Source organism: Neopsephotus bourkii, unplaced genomic scaffold, assembly GCF_033783945.1.
Source record: "Neopsephotus bourkii isolate Nb327-2 ecotype Australia unplaced genomic scaffold, CSIRO-AGI_Nbou_v1 NB_1678, whole genome shotgun sequence".
NCBI classification, from domain to species: Eukaryota; Metazoa; Chordata; class Aves; order Psittaciformes; family Psittacidae; genus Neopsephotus; species Neopsephotus bourkii.
The window spans coordinates 221,530-234,349 of record NW_026902152.1 but is presented as its reverse complement, the minus strand read 5'-3'; the positions used below and the strand labels follow the sequence as shown (position 1 = coordinate 234,349).

General features: G+C 43.9%; 2 protein-coding genes across 3 annotated transcripts in view; both read left to right on the top strand.

Annotated features, from left to right (window-relative positions):
• Positions 1–10,103, top strand: part of GLG1 (golgi glycoprotein 1) — an 88,601-nt gene extending 78,498 nt beyond the window's left edge. Inside the window, exons 21-26 of the mRNA XM_061375837.1 lie at positions 249–391; positions 626–727; positions 1,388–1,495; positions 2,129–2,249; positions 4,171–4,277; positions 4,745–10,103. Of these exons, the coding sequence (XP_061231821.1) occupies positions 249–391; positions 626–727; positions 1,388–1,495; positions 2,129–2,249; positions 4,171–4,277; positions 4,745–4,912 (749 nt within the window). The 3' untranslated portion in view covers positions 4,913–10,103. The remainder of the gene's footprint in view (positions 1–248; positions 392–625; positions 728–1,387; positions 1,496–2,128; positions 2,250–4,170; positions 4,278–4,744) is intronic.
• A 680-nt stretch (positions 10,104–10,783) lies between these two features.
• Positions 10,784–12,820, top strand: part of PDPR (pyruvate dehydrogenase phosphatase regulatory subunit) — a 29,697-nt gene continuing 27,660 nt past the window's right edge. Inside the window, exon 1 of one of the 2 annotated variants that reach the window (XM_061375848.1) lies at positions 10,784–11,415. In XM_061375848.1, the coding sequence (XP_061231832.1) occupies positions 11,189–11,415 (227 nt within the window). In that variant the 5' untranslated portion in view covers positions 10,784–11,188. The remainder of the gene's footprint in view (positions 11,416–12,820) is intronic. The other variant, XM_061375846.1, reaches the window with a different exon arrangement.

Genomic DNA, 12,820 nt, shown 5'->3' with positions numbered 1-12,820 from the left:
CACACTGACTTTATTCAGTCAAGTTCTTGAGGGTCAGCAGGTGTTATTTGATCTACTTTATTCCTGAAGCTCTTACCTCACAAGTTAATATTTTGTTGTGGAAAAACACTGTTTTCCACCCATAATTGAATTCATTGGTGGTACAATGTCATTCAGGAAATTTCTGTCCAATCCCTTTTGGACTCTTATGTTCTGTAATGTGAAGATATATGTATTCTTAATTAAGTTCTGTCATCTTCCCTGGTCAGATTACCGCTTAAATCCAGTGCTCAGGAAGGCGTGCAAAGCAGACATCCCGAAATTCTGCCAGAATATTCTCAATAGAGCCAAGGACGATACTGAGTTGGAAGGGCAAGTCATCTCATGCCTGAAGTTGAAATATGCAGACCAGGTAAGCAGAGCTGGTGCATGCAGATGAGAAATTGCAAGATTATGCTGAGCAACACTTGTTGAATCACACATCCAGGCCGGGCTTGTGGTGTATTCCGTGTATGCATCAGGCTGTACATAAGTGAGTTTTCAGGCTCCTATGTAAATATACAAGATATACAGGTTAAAATTCAAGGTGATTGATTTATGAAAATAAAGGTCATGGAGTGGGTTAGTAACTTTCTCTGCTTAATAGCGTCTCTCTCAAGACTGCGAGGACCAAATTCAAGTGATAATCCAGGAATCAGCTCTTGATTATCGGCTGGATCCCCAACTCCAGATGCACTGCTCTGATGAGGTAGGGAAAGTAGCTCCACAGCTACTTTTTCAGGGTGAAAATTCCCTCAGTGTAACAGGTTTTTGTTTCTTAAACCATGAACTCTCTTGATAATTAAAACCCCAGTAAACCCAAACCCCTTTGCCCTGCTTCTAGCTAGTCAGGTTCTCTGCTTGTGACACTCACCCAGTGTGCAAGAATGACAGTTTCCTGTGCTTCATTAAATATGAAATTAACTTTTTCATCTGGGATTTCATTACTACTTGTGACTATGGGAAAATACTGCTTTCCTGTTGTTAAAAATAAATGTGTGTTAGTTCTCTGGTGGTGTCAGCCTTTACTGGAATATAGTCGGATATTTGAGCATTCGCTTTTGATAGCCGAATCAGCCATGCCTCAAATATTCCTTATTTCATCTCTTAATGTTATTCCTACACTGTTTCCCCCCCTGCCTTCCTCCTCAGACAGTAGGGCTGACTTCATGCTGTTGGATTTCAAAGGGCGTGCATTTTGCATAAGCCAGCCTGCATTTGTCTCTGGGAATCTGGGAGGGGTGAAGGTATCTCATCATGTGTTCTCTAGCTGCACCCAATGATGAGCTAACATATTGAGGTATAAATGTGCTAAAGGGAAGAATGATTGTTGTGAGCTATTTATGTTAAAATACCTGCTTCAAAATAGATTTCCAGTTTGTGTGCGGAAGAAGCAGCGGCTCAGGAGCAAACTGGGCAGGTGGAAGAATGCCTGAAAGTGAATCTGCTGAAAATAAAAACTGAAATGTGCAAGAAGGTAAGGGAAATAAGTTGCTCTAAAAGTCATTCTATCCCTGCAGAAATCAGTGGGGTTTTTTTTGGTTTTTTTTTTCCAGATCACAGCCCATGCAATGTTCTAGCTAGTATGAAGCCAGAGATCTGCAAATTCCCTTAAACGTCTCAGTTTCGGCCTACAGTGATTCAATTCGATTTCAAATTTGCCAGTGAAAATTGTGCTGACAATACCTCCTTCACAATTCCAGGCTTGGATCTTCTCTTAATGGCGGCTGCCAAAGTTTCTTGTTACTAATCTTGTTATCTCTTGCTGTCTCCATTGTAGGCTTTCTGAGTGCTGGGAATGGCTTACGCTCTGGCTGTAATCACGGGCTGTATGAATTGCCCCATGGCTATGGCACCTTTTTTCAGTTCTACCTGAAGTAACCCTGGCATATTAACTTCACATTTTAGATTAAATGGGTCTTTTCATGACCATAACTATGGTAACCCTTATCAACCAGGCCGTTAAACCTGCATTCATAGCCTCATCGAGGGGCAGTTTGTTGTCACAGTGCAGGATTTAAAAAGATGATGTATCTTTCAGAAACATTAAGCAGTATGAGTTTCGTTCTCCCTCCATTTTGAGATGTGCTTGTAATTTCCTCCTTCACAGGAAGTGCTCAATATGCTGAAGGAAAGCAAAGCAGATATATTTGTTGACCCAGTGCTCCACACAGCCTGTGCCCTGGATATTAAGCACCACTGTGCTGCCATTCCACCAGGGAGAGGACGCCGTAAGTGCTCATTCTTTATTTGTATAAATTCTCAGTCCTGGGAACTTTAAGTGGTATTTTCTTGCCAGCATTATCTTCAGTACAAGATATTTCCACCTTTATTACTTATCCACTTGGTGGGTAATAACGGTGGAACAACTGCAGAGGTAGTAGATACCAATAGAAGGTGGGTATCAAGAAGCAGTCCTTCCTGGTGTCCAAGGTGGGACCTTTTCTTCAGTTCTGATACAAATCTGCAGCCTTATCTGCAGATTTAATGAGTATATTTTAAGTTCCATATAATTACTGACAGGAGTGTGTGGTGCAAGATCTATAACCCTTCTGTAATATCCTTCCTTGGTGAAGTCCCATTGAAAATGTGCTCTTAATATACATGGGCTGAAATACATGGACTCATTTTCAGTGAGGTTATGTCTCACCCTGTATCAGCTTCCCACAAGATACAGCTCCCAAGCTTACTTACAACAATGTTACATCAGGCTGTCCCAGAAACTTCCCTAGAACTAAGCTGCTTCTTTTACAGAAGCAAATCAACTTGGTTTCCCAAGATACTTTCTTAGCTCATCCCTTTTCTCCTTCTTTCTTTGTGTCCATCTTTGGCCAAGGTTGGCTTCTTTATTTCAGTATTTTTGACAAATAAAATCAAACTGAAGTCCTTTAATCTTTTTTTTTTTCTCCTTCTCTGCTTACACATACCAATATTTTTTTTTTAATATCACAGAGGGTAGGTAATCCTTACTGCGCTAAGATCACATAGCAGCTAAAGGCTTTGAGACTTCATCAGTTGTTCTAAGGCCTCCAGGACTGAGTTCAGCATGGTCAGACCTCTTGAAACCTCATTTATTTGTTTCTTAACCCATTCTTTTCCTGTTTGAGGTCAAGCTCTTGCAGTTTGTTACTGCTGTTATGTTAGCTGTCTGGATAGTGTGTATGGCTGTTTTAAGAAAAAGGTAGCAGGGGAACAGGGGAAAGATTCTGAACTTTCCCACATTTTTGAGTTTATCTGGCATTAAAAATAGCAGCCAAGTATTTTCCTGATCATTATCTTTCATTCTGGTTGCTGAATGCCTTTCTGAAATTCTGGATATCCTTTATTTATTGCTGTCTTATAATGCTTTTGATGTGTCTTCTGATGTGTTTATGCTGAAGGTAAGCAGAAGTCAGAAGCTTCTGAGGGAGAGGGATCTGCCTCTGGGTGTTGGAATTGACAGTTGTGTGTAAAAAGTTTGGACTTAAAGTTTGCAGTCTGTTCTCTATGAACAAAATACCTCTTCACTGAAAAGCAGCAAACATCCAATTAGGGGTTATTCCAGTAAAGCAGCCTAAGTATAAAATACTGGTGTCTCACGAGCATATTAAATAGCTTATGAGTTAGCCAAGACTCTCTGTAGGCACCCAGAGCATTGTGATCCCATTTCCTTTTCACAGGACTGTATAAAAACTGAGGAAGCGAAACCTTTCCAAAACATTCTCTTGATGAAAAGAAATACCTAGGAAGTCTAAGGAGATAACACTGATTTTTCCTGAGCCGAATTTGATTTTAGTTCTCTCTAAAGGATAGTGGCCTTAAATTTAAAGTAATTAATTGAAGAAATTAATTGAAGATGCAGATTTACAGGAGTTTATAAATAATTGGACATGTACTGAAATTTCTTTTTGGAAGTTGAAATTCCTTGCACCTCAAAAGCTATTCCTTGCATCTCAAAACCAATCTCAAAACTATTAATTGTGGATCTTAGTGAAACTGCTAGCTTCAAGGGTAAAGCAGGACTTTGTATACAGCCTTTTGGGCTGGCTGGTCTGTTTAGAAAGCTGTGTAACCACCACCCCTAATTGAAGGGGGCCTTTCCAGCAGCCTTGCTATAGCATGCTGTTGAAGCCTCTGTTTCTATTTTGTAACACCATCTTCTGTGCATCACAGAAATGTCATGCTTAATGGAAGCTCTAGAAGATAAACGTGTGAGGTTGCAGCCTGAATGCAAGAAACGCCTTAATGATCGTATTGAAATGTGGAGCTATGCTGCAAAGGTATGAACTGCATTTCCCTTTTCTTTTTGCATTGCATCTTTCTTTTGCAAGGTGTTAATGGAAAAAACTTCAATTGAAATGAAATTCTTGTCCCTGAAGGAAGTTTAACATTTGAGTTTGGTCCAAAAAATTCGAAATCAGATCTTCCCCTTTTTTGAGCTTGTTACTCTCTCAGCAGACTCTACAGTGCAGAATTAAACTGGTTTTTGTGCACCCAGGGCTTGGTCTCCTGTAGAGATGGACTGGGGCAATATAATGGGCTCAGCAAAGCTTCCTGTTACAAATCTATCTGCTGAGCAGTGGTTCCCTCAGATGAATCATTATAGCTTTCCTTGTTTGTGGTTCAGGCCAAGCCTGATGATGACAGTAAGCAACAGCAGCACCAGGGACTAAACCTGATAAATGCCAGGGCTTAAGGGTTGCATGGGAAGTGCAGCTTGGTTCATTTATTTTCTTCTCACCTGCAGGTTGCCCCAGCAGAAGGCTTTTCTGACCTTGCCATGCAAGTTATGACCTCTCCGTCCAAGAATTACATACTGTCTGTGATCACAGTTGGCATCTGTGTACTCTTCCTCATCGGCCTGATGTGTGGACGCATCACCAAGCGGGTAACAAGAGAGCTCAAGGATAGGTAGAGCCTGAATTGCCTGCTGAAGAAATGCCTGCCCAGTGCCCAGTTTTGTACAGCCCTCCTCTGTATAGTCAACCAATCCCCTCTTGTGAGAGGAGAATAAAAACAAAACAAACAAACAAAAAAAACACCAAAAACAAAAAACAAACCAACAAAAAAAAAAAAAAAAAAAACACAACAACAAAAAATGTAGAACAGCAACAGGTGTTGGCTCAGTTTTCCCATCCTGGATCTCATCCACAGCATCTTCATCCTATAAAAGTTTGTGTGCAACATTGGCAGCCCAGCCAGCAGCAGCTTTTGTTACCCCTCTGTTAGCAGACTCTCGTTTACCTGCCTGTAGACAAGTCTCTATTGTACTGTTGGAACTGCCTTCACTCTCCAAATCAGACTGATATGACCTGCAGCTCATTTTTAAGTCGGTTTTTTTAAAGAAAGACATATATCTGCACACCGACTGTATGATTTAGGTAATAGTTCTTACTGAAATCTAGTCATCCTCTGTGACTGGATAAAGTTGAGGCAGAAAATTAAAGGGTAAATTGCATCTTATACCACAGTTGGCCTTGTTTTGGACATCTTGCTTATCTTACTTAAAGCATCTTCAGAGCATAGTCTTGGACAATCTAAGGACACCAGCCAGTGGTGTCACCTTCTAGTGAATATCTTGCTTTTGTGACTGTGGAATTTTATTTTATTTTTTGGCTGAAAAGATGTCCTCCTTTTCTTTCCCTGCCACACTTGCAAGATAGAATAAAATACTGACCAGGACCAAATACTCACATGAGCTGTACAACTTGTATTTCAGTAGGTTAAAGACACAGTGTAGACATGTGGCATGTAGAGCCTGTCAGGAGTGTACACTGCTGCTGTCAGTGGATATTAAGTGCCCTGAGCAGTCACTTGGTCAACTATTTTATTAGCAATGATGCAGTAAAATTCTAACAGTCCTTTTATTTTATCTTGCTGCTGCTAAGCTGTTACCCTTCCACATTAACACACTGTAGATGTTGACATGCAGGTAATAAATACAGTGCTTGGACAGTGATGGAGAAAGTGACTGAACACTCAACCTGCTCTGTCTGTAAGATGGTTACTTACAGAATAGTGCAGTGGTTTGTTAACTTGCCTGTCTGGGTCGTCATGCTTTGAACGGTAGCACTGAAGAGTGATTTTTATTTCCACAATTACAACTGATAGTGATGGCAACTGGCCTTTCATGGAATGTAGGACACAAGTGCTGGTCCAGAAAGCCAAGGAGGAGTGGATGGGAGGAAGACAGTGTTGTATGGAAGTGTAGAAACATCTGGATCTTTAAGGGAAGTAGCTTTCACATTGTTATCATCAATGTGTGCACTCATTCTGTGTATACTCTTCCAGAACCTGATACTCGCACCCAAGAGTGCATGGAAGGTATTTTAGAAAAGCTGCACCAGTAGTTGTGGCCTATTCTTACCATCGCCTTTCTTCCTTAAGTACAAGGGGGCATGGAAGTCATAAGGCACAGGCTTTGGCTGAAACATTGTGTTGGAGGAGTCGAGAGGTGACTGCACGAGAGTTCATGTGTACAGTAGGAGATACTTTATTCGCCTTTTAGATGTGCTCATGTGTGTGTGCTGCGGTAAAAATTGTGTGCCTGGAACTGTCCAACCTGGGCTGATGCTCAAACCATGACTTTTTCCTGCATAGTGTACTGCTAGGTAAGACCTGTCATTTCCAGCTCTCCACAATGTTCTAGTGGTTTGAGACACTCTGGAGCGTGGACCAGCTGATTCTGATGATGCTGCATGTACAGAATGGCAAATACAAAATACTGTGAGCTTTTGCTGCAACTGAAGCTTTTTGCGTGTGTACCTTCATCCCACCCCATGAATGGACAGCAAACTATTAAGTGACATGATTTTAGACTTACTATGCCAGTGGGTCTTTCACAAACACTTCTGGCTTTATATCAAAGTATTATGAACACAAGGCAAGCAGTAGTGAAAGTCTGAGCAATGAAGGTTCAGTGGAGAATTAGTGAGTGGTAGCATTGTGGTTAGGCAGTTAGGTAGAACAAAATTAAACCGGAATTTTTCTTCTCACCCCTTTTCCCTGTTGCTAACAGCTTAACTCCCCTCTGTCAATGTGAAATGAAGCAGAGGAGGGATGGTTGATCATATCTCTCTCGGCAGCTCAGGTGTATAACACAGAGGTTAGTTCAGCAACTATAGGTGTGTATTGTGTCACTTGACAGAGTGCTGGAATTTCTGCTGTAGAGATGAGTGTGTTCACAGAGCTGCTGGCAAGGGAAGCAGGATCTGTGTCCTTGCTTGCTTAGCACAAGCCCTGCTTTTTGAAGTGTCAGGCATAATGAAGTTGCTGTCAGAGGGCTTTTTTAAAACTGTTGTGACTCTTTGAAAAAGGCGTATTGTAACTTGATTAGCTTGAAAAGTCTAATTAGATGGCTTATTGTCTAGAAATAGCATCTTTCACTAAATTCCAAAAGACATTGCAGTGAAAATCGTAGGTTTGTAGCCGTAGTTCTGAATGTAAACTCTGTTGAGCTCCAAAGGTGACTTTCTTTACTTTCAGATATAAGGCTTGCTGGGTGGTTTTTTTTTTCTGTGTATTTTAATTTGGAGAAGGTTAAGATGAGGGTACCTGGAGTGCTGTGTTTGGCGTCTGTAGTCTACAGCGTTGGTCTGTGTTTGATAGTGTTCCTGTCTGTGTCAGCAGGATCACCTAGGAATACGGTTTCGGTGCAGGCACTCTGGGATGGTGCTGTAGATGTATGTCTAGAGGCCCTCTGAAGCAAAGGTAGAATACAGAATCAATTTCTGCACAGTTCCCTCGATGTTCACTGTAAGCGCACAGACCCACCTTCTAAAGGTGCGATACTGGCAGAGGGCCCATGAGCACCATTAGCCTCCTCACGTTTTAATATGGGGCCTTCTGCCACTGCTTATGACCAGATTTGCTTCTTCTGTGACTAGAAATCTACCAGTTCCAGTCTTGAAACATCATGCTCCTTCTAGATCTAAAAATCTGGAGGTCTCAAAAGCACAGAAACCTACACTTACAAAAATAACCTGCTGGTGATGTTGCCAACACAGGGTCTCACCTGCAGGTATCAGTTTTACATGGCAGGGAAAGAAATAGCTGTAAGAAACACTGCTGTTGCCTTGACCTTGAGGAAGCCTATTTAACTTCTCAAATCTAACTGGGAGTGCTAGAAATAACTGTGATCCACCAACGGAAGAGTGTTGGTGTGGCAAAAGCTGGGGTACCTCTTTCTTTTGGTGGAGGCTGTGTTCCACAGAGTGCAGTTCAGGAGGTGCTTGGTTTGGTTTAGTTTTTTTTTTCCTCTTGTCATCACAAAACCTTCTTTTGGAAAGTTTATCCTCGATGGTAGTAATGCTGGTTGGTAAGACTGGATGACTGGGATCTAGCAAGGTAGCAAGGTGTACAGCTCTCTGTTCCCCTGCTGCTGCTGCAAGGGTTAACAGGTTCTGTTTCTTATGTGGTGGCATGTGTGTGAGGGGACTGTGCATGATCATAGAATAGTCTGTGTTGGAAGAGACCTTCAAAGCTCATCTAACCCAAACCCCCTCCAATGAGCATGGGCACCTTCAAGTAGATGTGCACCTCATTCCTCCGCTCCTGCTAGCAAATTAGTATTCATTGTTGTTGACCTTTAATCTTATTTATTGTTTACCTAGTGGGTCTAATCAAGTCCTTTTGCTGAGTTGTAACTCGAGATTGTCTCGCCTTGCTTCTCGCTGCTGGAGTGTAACTCATCAGGAATGTTTTTCCTGCCCTTCAGGTGCTGTCAGGCCAGTTGAGTTGAGCAGTCGTGTCTGCATCACTGCTAAGGGCTGTGAAAAACCCTAATGAAGCTCAAGTGATTCTGTAACAAAATTTAAGCTTTTCCCCCAAAACCTGACACTTGAACCCATGGGAACATAATCAACCTTGCTCAGATAGAATCCACGGTAAGAGCATTGTGTTAAAAATAATGGAAAGGAGTGAATGTCTCAAGTACAGAACTGGCTCTGGGTGGGCATGGAGGGAAGAAATGCAACACGTGAGTCCCATCACGCTGTAGAAGAATTGTGTCCCAGGTTGGATGGCGACTTCTGTTAAAATCCAACTTTATTATTTAGTTGAAAGGAGACTGTAGTACTTTTTTTTTTTTTTTTTTTTTTTTTTACTTTATCAGTTTTGGGGTTTTGACAGAAAAAGGTAATTTTGAAGTGTTTTTTGAGTGCATGAGTGGTACAGAACCAGAACATTTCATCTAGCACTTGTGTCCCTGTTTAAAACACATCTCTGAAGGCTCAAAACAGCTTTAGTGAGAGTGTGTTCTTAATTGTGGGGCTCCCGACCTTCAGGGCAGCTCCCAGGTACATTTAAGGCAGCCTCTCTGCTCAGAGGCCAGACCAGCCTCGCTTCCCCGGCTTGGGTGGACAGAGGGGATCCGAATCACACCTGATCAGGAGAGAGTTGAGCTGGCACCGCTGCTCCTCCTGTGCTGGTGGAATCCGGCGTCCACCCATCGAGTGCCACCGGTGTGGGGCAGGGAGTGGGAATAATGTGTTGCCACTTGCTGGCCAGGGGCAGATGGCTGTTTTCTCCTTCCACAACACTCCAGTTTCATTCCATAGCTGACCGAAAGCAAAAGATCCCTTCCTGGCATCTCCCAAATCCCACCTCACCGCCTCCCTGTGTTTAGTGATTTGGAGCGCTGGTGTAGCTCTTGCCTTGGGGAATACTGAGCTAGGGCAAAGGGATGCTCGTGCTGAGGTGATCAGAGGCTGGGAATAACACTTTTATTGGGCTCGGCAGCATCCCAGAGAGCTGGGAGCCAGGATTTATGGGAAACCAAACCAGACGCAGTGGGGATTCCTGTTGTACAGCAGAAGCTGTTTGAACTTAGTCTCTTTCTTAATTATGATTTTCATATGTGATATTAACGAGACCTTTTCTGTACCTTGTTTCCCCTCGCTGTGTATAAATCCCAGCCACTCCTTTCGGGTTGTTTTGGGTTTGGTTTTCGTTGGGTTTTTTTTTGTTTTTTTACATGTCCATGCTGTGTAATTTTGAGACGTTACCGAGATTCTGAACATTATAATAATAATAATAATGTGCGTTCCTTTTGTTTGTTTTCTGTACAGATGAAACAGGAGAATTTAATAAAAAGCGTCTGCAGGTTTTTTACTTGTTTGTCGTTTACTCCTGAGGGCGCGCGCGCCCCTCCCGGGGGCGGGGCCCCTCCAAGCCACGTCCCCTCCGTCCCCCCTTCGGGCTCCACCCCCCTCCCGGGGCGGGTGACGAGGCGCGCAGGGGCGGGTTGTCGCGCTGCGGCTAGCGGCCGTAAAGCGCGGAAGGTCAGTGCGTCTTCCCCCCCCCCCCACACCGCTTCAGGTGAGCTGGCGCGGCCTCCGCCGTTCCTCCGGCCCCGCTCCTCCTCCTCCTCTTCCTCCTCCTACTCTTCCTCCTCCTCCTCCACCTTCTCCAGCCTGCCGCGGGGCCGGGAATGCGGCGCAGGAGAGCAGGCCGAGCCCCCCCCTTTCCGTCCTGGGAACCGTTGCCGTGAGGGTCAGGGCGGGCAGCGTGGCGGCCCGTCTGGCTGTGCCGTCCTCCCCACACGGGTCGGTGAGGAGGCACCAACCTGCAGCACGGTGTTAGGGACATGGGCTGAGAGCTCAGTGGTGGTACCGCAGTCAGCGGCCCTGGGAGGTGTAGGGGGAGAGCTCAGGGTGTCGGAGAAAGCCTCTGCTGCTCCTCGCTGTGCTTACTGTGACCGGACTCTGTGTCCTGCCTGAGGTAAAGGCCTGACAACGTTCATAACAAAGCTTGCTCGCGCCCTGTTACCCTTATAAAAGGGTTCAGAGCATGTTCCGTGCCTGCTGGCTTGCACTGCTCTACCTGTTGTTGGGGTGACAGCGTCCTCAGTGTTATTTTCCGGTTTTCATCTGGTTCTTTGCTCATTGTTGAGATATGCAGATGTCAGAAACAAAGGTATAATGCTCTGTGCCCATTATACAATCTTAAGTTGAAACCTTAATAGCAATGCTATTGTTTCAGGACTGACTAACTGCTCTTCTGTTGGTTTACTTACCAGCTTTCCCATGTTCTACTGGGTGCACCACGTGATGTTTTCTACTGCCAGACTTGTATATAATAAGAAAAGTGGTAATGTGATTCTCATCTTTTTCCTTCTAGAAGAAGTGGTCCTGAGCTAATGTCTGGACACATCTAGGTGGTACTTCAAGAAAACTGGCAAACAGCTGCCAGGATGTTTCTCCGGTTGCTGTCAGATATCCACTGGCGGGCGGCTAACCCAAAATGGAGAAGAATGACCTGCACCCGGCAAAGCACCTCAAATGCAGCAGAACCTCACCAGGTTGCCTTGCCAGCCCAGGCGCAGGTTGTCATCTGTGGTGGTGGAATCATGGGCACCTCCGTGGCATACCACCTTTCCAAGATGGGTTGGAAGGACATAGTCTTACTTGAGCAGGGCAGGTAAGGATTTCTGGTAACAAAACTCAGCAAACAGGACGTCCATGCACAGGAGCATCTGCTGCCATGTGTTATTTTTGCCTCTTCATCTGGACTTGCACCCGAGGAATAAAATTACATTGAATGCTGGTAACCACACTTTACTGCTTGTTCCAAGGCACAAGGCATATTTGCAAGGTGAAGCGTATCCCCTGTGCAATTGTATTGGGTTAGGTTTTGTGAAGAGCAAGATTCCCACAAAGCCACTTTGCCTCCTAGCAGGATGGGGGAGTAAGCAGGCTGAGAAAGCTCATGGATCGAGATAAAGACAGAAATATCTTACCCTTCTGCTGTGGGCAGAACAGACTTGCCTTAGGGACAATCAGCTTAAAGTAATTAAATAATTACTTTATTTCATGCCCATTAAAATAGAGTCAGGTTGTGAGAAACAAACCAAAGATTAAAATGCCGCTTTTCCTATCCCATGCTCAACTTCACTCCTGCACTTCAGGGTCTTCTGTCCAGTCTAAGAAGTGCGGGGGGTGACGGATGGGGTATGGTCATGTTGGCCTCCAGCACAGGTCCTCCATGGGATGTGGTTCCTGTCAGGAGAACTCTGCCCTGGCATATGTTTTCCATGGACAGTTCCTTTGGGAGATATCCATCTGCTCTGGCACATTTGCAGGTAATGTAAAACACACTGCAGCTGGCAAAAATGGACCATTTTAGGAGAACTAAAACTCTGTGTAAATCACCCAGCCCCTGTTGACCATCTCTAGAAACAGGATGCAGTACACATATGAAGTTTTAGGCTACTAGCAAAGCTCACAAGAAATTGTGGGGGATGTGGAGGTTATAAGCAGACATCACTAGAACACCATGCTGTGTGTGGCTAAATGCTCAGGTTATCTAGTTTGTTGCAGGACATGGTGCCTGTCTGTAAACAGCCAAGGCAGTTACAGATTGGCCAAGTAAGAGTCACTGTGCTGTCCTTGGTGAGTTGGATCTGCAGTCTACGGCAGAGTGTGGAGATCCTGTGGAAAGCTGACTGGACAGCTCTTACCTGTTGTTTAGATTTCTGTTTGAGAGGTAGATTTGTATTGTTTTCATTTAGATTTCTGTTTCAGAGGTAGATTTGTATTGTTTTCATTTGTATTGCTTTCATTTCGCTTCCTTTGGAGTGAAATAAGGTGCTAGGCTTCATTTGTAATGGAATGTAATCCACCCTTGTAGTGGGGTCTGAATACCCCATGACATATCTTCATGGAGTTAAATGCTATATGAGCTCCGTTTATGTGCATGCTCAAGGAAAAAGAACAGTATTGCGCTAGCAGAAGCATCTCATGTGAAGCACAGAAGTGAAGTCTTGCTTCAGCTGTTTTGGTTGTCACCAAGTGGGGATACACCTTACTTAGCTGTTTCTTTATTG